The 16,483-nt window shown below is 39.8% G+C and overlaps 1 protein-coding gene across 1 annotated transcript in view; it reads right to left on the bottom strand.

The window, feature by feature from the left end:
- The window catches only part of LOC125845743 (uncharacterized), a 14,212-nt gene extending 7,537 nt beyond the window's left edge, over window positions 1–6,675 (bottom strand). Inside the window, exon 1 of the mRNA XM_049525277.1 lies at window positions 6,493–6,675. Coding sequence (XP_049381234.1) covers window positions 6,493–6,675 — 183 coding nt within the window. The remainder of the gene's footprint in view (window positions 1–6,492) is intronic.
- Between the last annotated feature and the right edge of the window lie 9,808 nt (window positions 6,676–16,483).

Here is a 16,483-nt window from a genome sequence, read left to right as displayed (position 1 = left end):
CCAACAATTCATCATAAATAGGTATAGAAAACCATATAAATCAACAATACAATCCAATCTAAACACAATTTCATCAACATTAAATCATAGGCATTAAACCCACTTCATTAGCAAATTCTAGGCTTTTAATGAAAACATGGGTTCTTGAAGAAGTTTCATATAAAAATCATCTTAAAATCATAAATAGAACTTCAATTCACCAATATAATGACTTTGAAAACATTTTACCCATGAACCCATACCTAGAATAGAAAATAGAAGTTTTGTTCTTTGAAGACTTTTGAAACCCTTTTGAATGGACTCCTTGAAGGAAAGATAATCAAGGATCAAGGGTCACCATACCTTTGTTAAGATTCCCCAAGAAAATTGATGAAGAAACCACCTTCAATCCAAGCCCTAGCTCCAAGTTCTTGACCTTCTTAAAATGGAGGATTGTAGAGAGAAAAGTATTTGAGAGGAGGTGAGTTCTTTTTAATTCTAATTGGAGTGACTTAAAATGGAAGAATTTGGTCTAGAAGGGTTTTATAATTGCTAGGAAAGGCATATAATAAAAGGGGCTCAACTTAGGAAAAGAAATAAGGACCCACTTAAAAGTTTCCACTAAACTCCCGTCTAAGCTCGTCCTTGCTGACAGTGCTTCACTATTTTGGGCATAACTTTTTACTCCGAGATCGGAAAAGGGCAAACTCAGTGGCGTTGGAAAGAGGACTCATATACCTTTAATTGGATAGGTAATGGTCCACCTAATTCATTTTGAGCTAAAAGATATGACCATTTAAAGTTGACCCTCACTCCTAACTTAAAACTAAAAACTGTTTTTTTTTTGTTTTGGGTCGTTACAGTTTTAATGCATAATGACTTTGTAGATGTAGTTCCTACCTTCTTGTTGTGTTTTAAGCTTATTGATGTGGAGTCGATGTTTCCTTCTAGTTATGTGCATTTATATTGATGTTGCTTGCATGATTGTGGGCTCCTAGTCTTGAGTCGTTACCCCTTAATGTGTTTAAAGTCTCATTGGAGGACTAATATTCCTAAGTGGAGGATAATATAACGACCCTAAAAATGTACTAGTGAAACTAGAGCCTAGCGTGTGTGCCTTTGTGTTCGTCTTGTGTTTTGATGGTGTTTCATGTTGTCCCGAGCCATGGTTGAGGTGTTTAGGGGTTAGGCATCAAGGTACGACTCCCCAAGGACCACCCTAAGGGTCCTTAAGGAGGACCCTAAGTCTAGACCCCAAGACCCCAAGGAAACCATGGGACTGCCCAAAATGGGGTGACCTACCGAAGGGGTCCACGCCACATAGGTCCATCTATGCCCCGTGGATGGCCTACATAGGTCAGGGTCCCCAAATGAACAGCCTCTGATCCAAACGACAGACCACCAGTACAAGGCATCAACCCATCCACAGTCCGTGGATGGGGAGCCGTCGATTGGCACCTGCAATGCTGTCAAGACACGACCAACTTAGAGGTGAGTTGGTAAATTCACCCCAAGTCCCAATTAATGTGTGGACGGTTATTTTAAGTATTTTTAGGTATTTTAATAACATTAAAAAATTAAACACTAATTTAGAATTCATCTCTCAAATCAAAACCCTTCCCTCCTAAAAGTTCTCTCTAAAAACTCCATTGGAGATCAAGGTCAAGATCAAGCTAGGGTTGGGGATTTCTAGGTGTTTATTCTTCAATTTTGTGGGATTCTTCAAGTATAAGCATTACTGATCCTTTATCCAGGGTTATTTTTCACCCTAGGGTCAATTTCAAAGAAGATTTCAATGTTTTAAAGTTTCACAAAAACCCTAAGTTTCACTCAATCTTATGGGTTCTTGCATCAAATGTTTCCAAATGATAAACTATGATTATATTGATGTTGAATTGATGATTTAAGATGATTTTACTCTATGAACCCATGATTTCTCTCAATTCCTAAATTAAGTGGGTTTGTTGATTATGAATGAATGATGGTGGATTTATGCTTAGATTGATTTGGATTATTAAATTGTATCATCATCTATGCCTAATTATGGTGAATTGTTGCTGAATTGAGGATTTGTGATCATACCCTTGAAAGGACAGGTTTGACCTAATTACTTGATGTAGTAGAATTGTGCTTGAATTGTTGATCCACTAGAAATGTGGAGGTGTTTACTTACTATGTACATTGTGATCACGGCCTTGAAGGCATATTGTGACGAATTGAAGTATTATCATAATGTTGTATAAGTGAATGTATAATGTGAAGGATTTACATGTGATTTCAACGATAGAATGATGATCTTGTATAGAATGTAAATATATTGTGATTGAAAGCATATTCTCACTAAACACTTATGAATGAAGATGATGGAATGTGAAGTGTCCTATAATGATGACTGTGATATATTGAATTGGTAGGCTAATGCATCATTTCTTGTATTGATGAATTGATCATGACTGAAGTATCTTGAATTGGTTGAATTAGGTGCCGTCTTCTAGACTAATGGAAAGTATGTTGAATGTAATCTCTTGACTTGGTAGGCTTAGGCATCCTTCTCTTGAATAATGAGTGTGTCTTGACTTAATGTCTTAATGTCTTTGATTAGTAGACATATTGTTGGTAGCCTTTCATAAATGAATGAATGAATGTCTAGAATTGGTAGACCTATTGTTGGTAGCATTTCTATAAATGTCTAAGGAAGTATCTAGGCTAAACCTTGGATTGGTAGACTTAATGTTAGTGGCATTTCATGAGGAGTCTAGGCGCTAATGTGAATGTAACACCTTGGGTTGGTAGACCTAATGGTTGTGGCCTTTCCTTGTGTGTGTATGTTAAACTTTGAAGCGGTAGACCTATTATCATATTCATCAAGTTTTATCAAATATGGCATACTAGCATGACTTTACAACAAAATGTCCCTTTTAAAGAATATTTTTGCATAGTCATCACACTTAGTACATTTTTGTGTGCTAACCCATATTGTCTTATTTTTACTACAAGTGTAGGTTCCAGCAAGTGATTGAATTCTCTAATGAAGCTTGGGATTAGAGTTCTCTCAAGACCTCTTTTTGTATGTCCTCATATGTCGAGGACAAAGACTTTTATTGTTTCGAGTTCTTTATTATTTTGAGACTTTGTTAATACTTCGATTGTAAAGGGTCGTGACCCTATCTTGTAAAGTTTGTCTAAGATGGCCATGTGAAACTTAGTATTCCGCTGCTTTATAAATTTCTTTTGATGCTGGATTTATTAAAGAAAAGTTTTAAATTCCAAACTATTTCTATGTATCGAATGTTATGAATGCTAAGAGTTTTGTATTAGACCCCTTCGGGGTCTAGTACGCCGTGTTATGACTAGGGGGTGCTCTCGAGTCGTGACAGCACTGAAACAAACTCACTTGGAAAATCTAACTCATAGGCAACCTTGTTAATACGCCTCAAAATTTGGTATGGGTCCACATACCGGGGACTAAGTTTCCCCTTCTTGCCAAATTACATCACACCCTTCATTGGTGAGATTTTTAAATAGACCCAATAGTTAACCTCAAATTCTAGATCCCTCCTCCTCACGTCGGCATAAGACTTTTGTCGGCTTTGCGCCGTTCTCAATCTATCTCTAATAAGTCAGATTTTCTCAATGGCCTCTAAAACAAATTCGGGGCCTATCAAAGACATTTCCCCCACCTCGAACCAACCTATGAGAGATCTACACCTCCTACCATACAAAGCCTCAAATGGAGCCATACCAGTACTTGAGTGATAGCTATTATTGTGGGTAAACTCTACCAATGGATAGTGGTCATCTCAATTGCCCTAAATTCAATCGCACAAGCCCATAACATATCTTCCAAAGTATGGATGGTGCGCTCCGCTTTCCCATCGGTTTGGGGATGAATATTCGAGCTAAACTTAACCTTGGTTCCTAGGCCCTTTTGAAAAAACCACCAAAAGTGAGAAGTGAATTGAGGGCCATGATCGGAAATAATGGATAAATGAACTCCATACAGCTTCACCATTTGTCTTATGTACGACTTGGCATAGTCCTCCACCGAATAGGAAACCTTGACGGGAATAAAGTGAGCCGATTTTGTCATGCGATCTACAATAACCCAAATGGAGTCATATTGTCTCCGGGTACGGGGCAAACCCACAATAAAGTCCATATTTATCTCTTCCCACTTCCAAGTGGGGATACCTATATCTTGGGATAAGCCTCCCAGACTTTGATACTCGACCTTAACTTGTTGACAATTAGGAAACTTAACCACAAACTCTACGATATATTTCTTCATCTCATTCCACCAATATACTTCCCGCAAGTCACAGTACATCTTGGTGGCTCCCGGGTGAATAGAATACTGAGAACTATGAGCTTCCGACAATATTAGCTCTCTCAAGTCATCAACATTAGGAACATATAAACAACCTTGGTATGTAAGTACACCATATCCCTCTTGGGAGAAAGCCTCAACGGATTTCTTAAGTATTGCCTCTTTTATTCAACCAATATAAGATCAAGACCTTGCTTAGATTTCACATTCGCGACAACAGACGATTCGACCCATTGTGAACCATGACCCCACCCTTGGTGGAATCCACTAATTGATCACCTAACTGGGCCAACCTATGAACATCTCGAACCAACTATTTCCTATCATCATCTACATGAACAAGACTTCCCATAGACAATCTATTAAGAGCATCCGCTACCACATAGGCCTTGCCGGGGTGATAAAGAGCACTCATGTCATAGTCTTTCAATAATTCAAGCCACCTCCTTTGGCAACGATTCAAGTCCTTTTGATTTTGATTAAACACATATTGTAAGCTCTTGTGATCGGTAAACACATCAACATGAACCCCATATAGATAATGCCTCCATATAATTAAGGTAAAAACAACCGCCGCTAACTCAAGGACATGGGTAGTATAATTCTTCTCATGGACTTTAAGTTGTCTTGAAGCATAGGCAATCACCTTACCATTTTGCATAAGCACATATCTTAACCCAACTTTAGAGGCATCACAATACACCACAAAGCCATAACTACCTTCCGGTAATGTCAACACTGGAGCAGAAGTAAAGTCTATCTTTCAACTCTTGTAAAATTTTCTCACAAGCTTCCGACCAAATGAACTTAGCCTTCTTTTGAGTCAAAGCCTTCATCGGAGAGGCAATGGAAGAAAATCCCTCAACAAACTTTCTATAATTACCGGACAAACCCAAAAAGCTTTCGATGTCCGAAGGAGTTAGGGGTCTTCGCCAACTCTGGAACGCATCCGTCTTCTTCATATACACCTCAATGCCACTACTTGATACAATGTGGCCAAGGAATACTACCGACCTTAACCAAAATTCACACTTGCTAAACTTTGTGAAAAGTGAATGGTCCTTAAGAACTTGCAATACAATTCTTAAATGGTCAACATGCTCATTCTCACTCCTCAAATAGATCAAAATATCATCAATGAACACAATTACAAACATATCAAGGTATTGTCTAAACACCTTATTCATTAAGTCCATAAATGCCGCCACAACATTAGTCAACCCAAATAAAATTAACCGAAAACTCATAATGACCATATCGGGTTCTAAAAGTTGTGTTTGGAATATCTTCACCTATTACCCCTAATTGGTGATAACCCAACCTAAGGTCAAATTTCAATAAATAACTTTCCCCTTGCATTTGATCAAACAAATCATCTATCCTTGGAAGAGGATACTTATTCTTAATGATCACTTTGTTAAACTGACTATAATCGATGCACATACGGAGAGACCAATCTTTCTTCCTAACAAACAACACCAGAGCACCCCATGGTGAGATACTCAGTCGGATGAAGCCCTTATCCAACAAATCCTTTAACTGTTCTTTCAATTCTTTTAACTCAGTCGGGGCCATTCTATAAGGATGAATTGAGATAGGTTGCATATCTAGGAGAAGGTCAATACCAAAGTCTATTTCCCGCTCAGGAGGAATACCGGGTAAATCATCTGGGAACACTTCCAGAAACTCATTTACAATAGGGACCAACTCAAGAGTAGGGGTTTCAGAATCAACATCCCTCACCTTAACAAGATGGCAAATTCAACCCTGGGAGATTATCTTCCTACCCTTTAAACATGAGCCAAGCTAACCCTTAGGCATACAATTTCCCACCTTCCACTCAAGGATAGGCTAATTCAGGAACTAAAATTTGACTACTGGAGTTCTACATTCAACTGTCGCATAGAAAGAGTGCAACCAATCCATACCAAGTATAATATCTAAATCTAACATGTCTAGCTCTAAAAAATCAACAAGAGTAACATTATGGGGTAGGGGAATGGATCATCTTCTATAAACCTTCTTAGCCACCACAGAATCACCAACAGGAGTAGAGACAGAAAAAGGTTCTAACAACACATCGGGGAGCATACCAGATCTCATTGCCACATATAGCTTCACAAAAGACAAAGTAGAATCGGGGTCTAACAAAGCATACACATCTATATGGAAAACTTTTAGCATACCGGTGACCACATCCAGAGAATTCTCTTGTTCACCTCAGTTTTGGAGAGCATAGAAGTGGTTTTGTTCGGGAGCATTGTAGTTTGAACCACTAGGAGGATCTTGCTTGTCCTCTCTTCCATTAGCCATAAGCACCGGGCAATCCCTCTTTTTGCGCCCACTCTTTCCACAACCAAAGCAACCATTTGTGTCGTCTAGGCACTTACAATCATGCTACTTCCCACACTTCAAACAAGTAGACCTAGTTGCATACAAACCACTACCAGCACCTCCTTGAGGTTTAGGTTTGGACACCCTATCCTTGTATACCTTTGGAGGAGCGCTAGATGAACCTTGGTTGGAAAAACTTTGTCTAAACCTTGGTCAACCTTGTCCATCGGACCTAGCATTGGAGAAGTTCCCATCACCGGTCCTAGCTCTTTTCACCTCTCTATTATTTTCCATGAGCTTTGACTCTTCAATTTTTTTGGGCGTGTACCATAAGACATGAGATATCAATGACATGGATAAGCATAGCCATACGACATTATTTTTCTACCATATCGGACACTCCCATCACAAACTTATTCATCTTAGCCCTAAAATCTGCCATTATAGTTGGAGCATACTTGGATAGTTGGATGAACTTTAGGGCATATTCCTTCACACTCATACTCCGTTGACGAAGGTTGATGAACTCTTGCATCTTAGCTTCCCTCAACTCAAGGGGAAAAAACCTATCAAGAAATGCCAAATTAAACACTTCCCACTCAACGAGACCCGCTCCTACTGGCCTACCTTCCTTCCATTGATCATACCACATTTGGGCAGCATCTTTCAATTGGTAAGCGGCTAATTCCGTCTTTTCTACCAAAGTCACCCCTATGATAGCAAGTACCTTATAATCATCGTTTATAAATTCTTTAGGATCCTCCTCCACTTTAGAGACATAAAATTCCAGAGGGTTCATCCTAGCAAAGTCCCTCACTCTTGAAGCCGCGGAATTCACATTAGGGTTCATGGGAGAAATCACCTCTCTATTGGCTTGAGCCGTCACGGCTTGAACCAAAACTTGAATAGTCACCCTAAACTCCGCATAAGTAACATTATCGATTAGAGGATCAACCGAAGCTTGGGGAGCTTGAGGAGGAGCTCTTTGATTCACATTATCTTCCTTAATCCTTCTTGTGAATGCCCTTCGGGTAGTCATATCCTATAGACCAATGAATAAGGATTAGGAGAAAGACCTTATACAGTTAAACTCTATCGAACGACTTAAGAGTAATAAAGGATTTCCTAAACATCTTATAGCCTTTTATTCATAAATGTGGCGCGCCTCATACTCATGATCAAGACTCTACTAGACGTGACTTATGGGACATCATCCTAGAATCATTCTTAACCTTGTGCTTTGTTTACCAAGTTTGTCATGACCCAGAGGTACACCCTAGATGTAACATGGCGTATAGAACCCTTAAGGACTCCATACAAGCCACTTAGCATATCACAACATAAGCCATAGAAAAATAAGAGTAAAAATGCATCTCAAGTCTAAAAATTTTCATAAAAGAAAAGCGGAAGTCTAGACTCTAAGTCTCAACATAGCCATTTATTACAATATCTTAAATTAAAAAGGGGCCTAGCCTATACAACATTGTTCAAAATAGAGATACAAGAAACGAAACTACAACATGAAAAATAATCGCCTTCGAACCAGGAGGATTCATCAACAAGCTAGGAGGATAAGCAAGTTCAAGCTTTAGCCACTACAATGATCACCTTGAGAACTGAACCCTACACTTGGGGAAAATGTAGGAAAAGTAGGCGTTAGTACAAAAATGCACTAAGTATGATAGCCATGCATAAAAATATTGAAAACATGCTAAAAGGGACATTTCATTTGAAAGTATGCAATTTTTCAATTTAAACATGATTTGAGAGTTTAGAGATCATAAGTCATCAAAACATGACCAACATAATCATCATCATCATAAAAGCCTTTGAGAACTCATATACAAAGCTTATTGAGTAACCATAGTTCATAATTCATATTCTTGTTCTTTAGCGTGGGAATAAGTTTTAACCGATATGAGACCATGTGAGTTATACATGATCCCCCGGTGTTACCCACACCGAAAAAAGGTGTCCTACTTGCCTAAGGTAGAACAATAATTTTAGCTTAGATGGATCCATTAGCTAAATAACAATGGGGGCACTGATGTTTGACGTAATCAACTGACACAACTTCCAGTTCAAGTGTCAACGATCACGTGCAGTAATATAAACCAACTGAATAGGTTGGGGTCGAGTCCCAAGGGAGTGGTTGCAAGAATTAATAGAAAAGTAAAATTGTGTTCTAATCAATCATAGCTATAAACATTAACGAATAAAAACATAATAAACTAAGGTTGACGCAAGCGTCAATTATCAATGGGGGGTTTTGTATTAACCTAATGAACAAAAATAGCAAAAATATATAGAAACGTGATAGGGAGATGGGATTTTTGGGATGTGATAGGAATATGAGGTAAAAGACACTATCGGACAGATGCTATTAATAGTCAATCGCTGAATATTTGTAACTAAGCTAGACTTAAGTGGGGGTAAATTCTCTCTTGAGCAAATTACCCGAATCAACTCGGTTTCTCTCGAACACCGAGTTACCATATTTAAGCTCAACCTTCGCCTTAGCCCATTCACTCTCTCGAGCTGAATCTGTGAGAGAAGGCATAGGACTCACTCTCTCGAGCTGAACCCACGATGACCCAATAACCACTGGCTATCGATTTAGTAGTCAATTTTAAAACCTCTCTCTCGAGCAAGCCAAAAACACTAAGGTTAAATCGTATTTGCAACTACAATCTCATTAAGTTCAAACACAACTACTAAACGAAATCACATTTAAATAGCGAATAGACCAACTATAAGCAACACCCAATAGTAAATTTAACCCATATTCACACTATCACACCCCAAGAGTTGGGGTTTTAGCTAGACATGAAAAAGAGATAGAAATCGATACCAACAAGTGTTTCCATCAAGTGGGTATGATAAATAAAGTCTTTCAACAGGTCAAGGATGAAGATTCTTCGAGACCCACTTCCAATTTCTTGGAGTTCAAAACCTTCAAGCACAAGAACAGTGTCTCCCAAGGCTCTAAGAACTCAAAAACTGAACATATTCAAAGTCTCAGTAATAATTGTCTACAACTTGATACTAAGCTACAAAATTAAATAGGTATTTATAGTTTTCGAAATTTTGTGTTGCGAAGGATCACTCGGCGCAGTTAGTTGGGTTCGCCGATACACTCAGCGATCCGCCATTTGGTCTGGTTCATCGCCTTTTCGCTTTTGGCTTCAGCATCTTCACATTTTGATTCATTGGACGACAGAGAACTACTTTGCGGAACTGCTCGGCGATGCACCGACTACTCTCTTTCCTCGCAGACTTGATCTTTTCCTTCAGAGCTCAGCACACTGGAACATTCGGCTACATTTAAGGCCTTTCGGCAACTCGCCTAATGGATAAGTTGATCTTCAAGCCGTCTTTTCTTCCTTCTTTTAGCCGCTTTGTTCTGTCTTGCTCGATAGCGTCCTTGCGTTGTCTCTCAAGTCAAAATACGTGAAACTTAAGGATTTACATCAGATATTGAGACAAAATATGCATATGAGGACACTAATTCAATTGAAATATAGCCCTAAATTAGTCCTCATTGTGGACTCATCAACACCCCCAACTTAAAATTTTGCTTGTCTTCAAGTAAAACTCAAGTTCGGCAGTTCAAGAATGATGTCTCAAACAGTGCTACACAAGACTCAATCATGAATGTACATAGCAAGACTCAACTTACTCATGCAAGGATCAATTGTATACTCAACGACTAAAGTTGTGACATGCCATTATCAAAGATTATCAATCTCACAATACTTGCTTCAGATGCAAGTTCAAGCTCAACTAAGGTATTCAAATGCCCTCACACAAAGAATGATTCCATATTCACACATAATGGTTTAATCATTTAAAGTTCTGGAATTAAATTCAACGCTCACTCTCACAAAGAAGAACACAATGCATGCTTTCACCCATAGGTTCGCTCGTTTTTTCCAATCAACAATTGTTTCAGCTCACTCAAGATCAAAAAGAGTTTTTCAAGGCTTGTAATGGGGCTGAGTGCAAAGGTATGGTCATTTAGGCTCAGTGACTTTCATCCTCGTGAAATGTGGTGCTCACAACACTCATTTTCCTCTTTTTCCATCATTTTATTTAGTGCTCATAAGTCATCCCATTATTCACTCTCCATGGATTGTTTGGAACCCCATTCCTTTGTACTTTATTCTCTGACTTTTTCTTTTTTCATTCTTTTCTTTGGGGTTCAATTTTTCTCAACACCATGAGTTAAAGGAGACTTTCCTTGCACTTCTTAACTTGCCCTTTTCTTTTCACCACACCCCAACTTAGGATTTTAGCCTAAGTTGGCTATTTAATCAACCACAAATCAAGAGGATTATAGGTAGTGGATTAAGAGAGGTCATGTTTTCATTAAATTTCTTCCAAATAAGGGTAAGGCTTAAGGGGTGTTCAAAAGAGGTTTACACACACTCACAAAGTAGGCCACAAAAGTGGTATATGTCAAATTGGCTCACACTCTTCGGAGTTGCCTAAGATCATATCAAGAGATAGCCTTACTTAGTCGACTGGACCAACGGGGCAAATTCTAGGTGTTATCATGCATGGTTCACAGTAAGCTCATCACACAAGGCATTGACACTAGAGTCAAACAAGACTCCACACTTTTGCTAGTGTGCAACGATCATCACGAGAGAATCAATTAGATAATTTGCTAGTCATAACGAGATGCAAAGAGTTCACATATTGACTATGTCACTTCACTTGGTCTAATCGTAGCCGCACATTCATGTTCGTTCGATTATGAGCACTATTTGAGTCATCGATATTGATCAAAACCAAAACTCAAATTTGCTAAAGAACATCCACTGTACCTACAAGAGGTGGCAAAAATTTGGCAAAAATTTTTTGGAAGGGTCAAAATCATTTACAATTAAAACAAAAGGAGCCACATGCTCAAACATCCGCTAAAAGCAGTGTCAACACTATAGCTCACAACCCAATATATGAACAAAACAAGAATATAGCACACAAAGGTGGGCCTCACCCCACCACAATTAAAAACATTTGTCCTCAAATGCAAATAAGATTATCCAAAATTTAAAATAAAGAAAGACATAAAGAGAGGTAAAGAGGGGATCATGTCTATGCAGTCTCTCCATATGTCTGGGCCTCAGTGCCCGGTGTAGCAGTCTGTACTTGGGCATCAGTGCCCGGGGTCACCTCAGAAGAGCCAGCTCCACCAGAGACATCAAAAGGTGTATTTTCTAGGGAAGCATATACAGCCACATCTACCATGGCTGCTTCATTGTGAGTCAGGTCCTCATCTGCAACTCTCTCAGTCTCCTCAAGCATCTCCTTATCAGTCTTTTCCTCTGACTCAGGAGCGGTTGTCTACTCCATTCTATCCTCATGTCTGGTGGTAGTCGGAGGCATCTCTGGTACATCTGGAATCTCTACTGTTCCAAAAACCATGGACATATCGGTGAATTTCAATTGATCTACATCCTCACGCAACACAGCTATAGCGGCCTTTAAGGCTGTCACCTCTCCTATGGCTCCTTGGTCATGCTCACACACCGTTATTCTAGCCTCGAGGACATTAATGGTAGTTCTCAGTTGTGTCACAGCATCAGCCAGGGCAGTCTGAATCATGTCTGGAATGGAGGTTTCTAGTCTGGCAGCCCGACAATCAGCAGAATGGGCGAGCTGTCCCATTTGGAGTAATGATACATGAGTGATCGGAGTCCGAGAGACAACGACAACAGCCGATCTAGGAAGCAGCGCAGTAGCAGAAGCACCTGGAATATCAGAAGGAGTAATAGTGGTAGTAGATGTACATGAAGGCCTAGGGACCGAAGTAGGCAAAGATGCCTCTGCAGGTATGGAGTTTGAGACCACAACCGGAGGAATGTCCATCGGGGTTACTTTTTGTATTTTCTCTGCCTAATCCTTAAGATATTTAGCTTCGATCCTCTTTATATCAGTGGAGGATGTGGTAATTACTTCCACATCCTTCTTAGCATCTCTAGGTACCCGAGCTCATCTGCACAACTTGGCGATCAATATCGGGAAGGGAATTGAGGTATGATGCTGTTTTGCACGCATGAGAATCTCTGAAGCAATGATCATCCCTAAATTTAGCTGAGTTTTATCATAATGCAACCTAGACAGGCTATTTAGGCATGTCATAGAATAGATTCATTTTGGGATGGCATGATCGTACTACTGATGAAACCAAAGCAATACCGAGTTGCCACGTTGAGGTCCTTCTTTTCAATAATAGCACCAGTCTCAAGCAACTTTGGGAGTGTCATCTGAAATCAGCGGAGCTAACCACTTCTTCATGTTGTCTAGTTTTTCAGTCCTAATCATGTATTGGCAATGTCCTCAGGACGATCTAGGAAAGCATCAATATTGTTAGGGTCGCACTTAACTTTCCTTCCCCGAACAACTACATAGTCAACTGGTTTGAATGTTGCTACTTGCTTCTTTCTTTGTGGTATCAAGGTTCAATAGGAAGCATAGAACTCCCGAACCCAATTTGGAATATATGGGCCACGGGGCTTGGTGAAGATCTGTAAATCATGATACTTGAGGCACCTCATAATTTCTAGTTACCTATCAATCACTCCATCTCTGGACAGACGTTTTTTCTCGATAATCGCCCTCAGTCTTTCAATTTTCAATCTGTTCATGGACTTGGAGGGAGGACCCTGAACTGGCGGTGCAAGCGCCATTGTCTGCTCTGGAACTGGGGAGTAAGAGTGGTAGGTGGAGGATTCCTGATCCTAGATGGATCATTTAGCTTCTTATATCGTAATCTAGCCCTCTGTGCTATTATCAACTCATTATCATCAGAGGCTGCACTTTGGTTTTCCTGTTGTTCCCCCTCACTCTCAGAAGCAGTGAGGAAAGTGTCATATATGCCTTCGCTATCGGAGATGACCTATGGTGATGCCAGTGCCTTGCCATTTCCACCAATTGTGGAAACTTTTTTAGCCTTTCCTTTTGATACAGTTGCACCTTCGTTGACTTTAATCCTTTTTTCTTTATTGTAGGGTGGCATGTTTCTACCTGCAACTTTGGTTCTAGCCATGTCTGCAATATATCGGGAAAAAGTTAGAAACGATTCACTTAGAAGCACATACAATCAGTAGTAATACACTCGCTGAACCAGTCAGCGAGTCACCGAATCTCTTTGGCGAGCTGGATCGGACTCGCCGAAGAAATTGGCTCAAAAGTCTTAGAATATCTGCAATGGGAGGTCCCCTTTGACGAATCACCGACTACTTTCGGCGAGCAAGGGTTTGTACGCTGAAAATTATAGTGCAACAAGGGTTTAGGGATGCAGACAAAGGGCGATCAAGGATACTCTCGGCAAGTCGCCGAGTGCTTTCGACGACCTCATGCTTCTCGCCGAAAGTTACAGAATTCAATTACTCATTTAGCAAGAAATTAAGGGCGAGATGGGACCTTCGATGAATCCACCGAGTGGTTTGGCGAGCTCGACCCAGCTCGCCAAACAACCCAACATGCCTACTTTCAACCCAACTTCTCGAATTCAATCCCGCAACCACAGAAAATAAAATCAAAACATCTACTAGTTCAATTGAGCTCAGACCCATAACACCCATCACCCTAGAACACTTAGACTTCTCCCGGTTCTTGCCAAAGTAAACAACATGGAAGCACATCCCAATAAAATTTCATTTATTTTAAATCATAAGAACGGGATTTTAAAAGTCAAGACAAAATGGGTATGATTCTCGAATTAAAATAGGCATTTGAACAATCTAATCTTATCAGAGAGGCCCAGCATACGACAACATGATAAAATCACTTGCATAAGAATATAAATACCAAAAGTAAATGCAAGTTTTGGAAAACCAACCTTTTCGGCAAATTAAATCAAGACTGTGATGTTGGGCGGCAAATTAATCTAGATCCAAGGACCAATTAATCAACTAAAATTCTTACAAAATGCAAAAAAATTGAAAATACTAAGTAGGTGCGATTTTGCGAAGGTCGAGCGTGAGGAAAAATGAAAAGGGTTGAAAGTTTAAACCTTTGGCGTTATAAAAACTATCCAGATCTTGCCCATTCGGCGACATTAGTCGAATTTGCAAAGCTACTCGGTGACACGACAAACGACCACTTACCTCGCCGAATTGTATGGACCTCCAGTTAAACTAGGATTCCAAACGGCGGACTAAATCGCGATCACCTTACGGGTCGATGATCCACCAATAATTTCATGAGTCCGCCGAGTTTTACAGAGTCCAAGTTGAATTTTCCTTGAATCCAACGGCGGTTTAGGTCAAGGTGGCCGATCCCTTCGGCGATTTGCCGACTAGGCCTTTATCTCACCAATTCTTGTATTTTTCAAATACTTTCCTCACTTTGCCCTGCACATTTAACACACCATTATTCTAAAATAACATAAAGCTATAAATCCTTGGTTGCCTCCCAAGAAGCACCTTAACTATAGTTATGGCACGACTTCCCCACTTAGTCTTGATTCGTGGGATGGAGACGAGACATCACATGACCCATTTGGGTCTCTACGAGCTGAACAGATATGAAATGGGAAGCAGTTATCTCATTCAGCATTGAAACATTCTCCTTTATCTCATTCAACACTCTATCATGACTTTTGACTTTGTGGAGAATGAGCGAGAGCATCTCCTCTATTTGTCCACCCTCATTCACATTCAACTTTATATGCTCATGAGGGGGGATGTACCGATGTTTGTATTTCTCTGGTGCTTCCAATTCCATTATCATTTTAGTCACTAGCTCTAGCTGGGTCAACAATGTGGCCAAAATATGATCCTTCTCAGTCGTTGCCAGGTTATTAAGGAGCTGGTCTGCTATTGCATAGGGTAGTCTTGAAAGACCCCCCGAAAATATTTGATCAGCCATTCTTTTGTTTTATGGGCCAAGACTTTTGTAGAAGCAGTCCACTAGCACGTTTTCTGGGATTCCATGAGTTGGGTGTTGCAGGAAGATTACCTTAAATTTCAGCCACAACTCATGGATTGACTCACCCTCCATTGTCTGAAACTTAGGATGTTATCCCTAGGAGACATCATCCTCAAAAGAGTGAGATCCATTTGATCCCCATTGCTACTAGGCATGCTCCAATTCTCTGTGTAAAACAACAACATATAGAAAAGCAAAACTGAAAAATAAAGTAAGTAGAACTATAATTAACAAGAACAAAAATTCTACTAAACTACAAATTCTCAACTAACACCACTCCCTGGCAGCAGCGCCATTTTGATGTTTGACATAATCAGCTGACACAACTTCCAATTCAAGTGTCAACAATCGCATACAGTAATATAACCCAACTGAATGGATTGGGGTCGAGTCCCAAGGGAGTGGTTGAAAGAATTAATAAAAAAGTAAAATCAATTTCTAATCAATCATAGCTATAAACATTAATGAATAAAAACACAATAAATCTAAGGTTGACGCAAGCATCAATTATCAATGGGGGGGGTTTTGTATTAAGCTAATGAACAAAAATAGCAAAAATATAGAGAAACGAGATAGGGAGACAGGACTGTTGGGACATGATAGGAATATGAGGAAAAGACACTATCGGGTAGATGCTATTGATAGTCAATCTCTGAATATTTGTAACTAAGTTATACTTTATTGGGGGTAAATTCTCTCTCGAGCAACTTACCCCGAATCAACTCAATTTCTCTCGAACACTGAGTTGCCACATTTAAGCCCAGCCTTCGCCTTAGCCCATTCACTTTCTCGAGGTAAATGTATGGGAGAAGGCCTAGGATTCACTCTCTCGAGTTGAACCCACGACGACCCAATAACCACCGGCTATCGATTTAGTAGTCTCAGTTTTAAAACCTCTCTCTC

This window comes from Solanum stenotomum, chromosome 11 (genome assembly GCF_019186545.1).
Source record: "Solanum stenotomum isolate F172 chromosome 11, ASM1918654v1, whole genome shotgun sequence".
Taxonomy (NCBI): Eukaryota; Viridiplantae; Streptophyta; class Magnoliopsida; order Solanales; family Solanaceae; genus Solanum; species Solanum stenotomum.
This window is presented reverse-complemented; position numbering and strand designations above follow the sequence as displayed.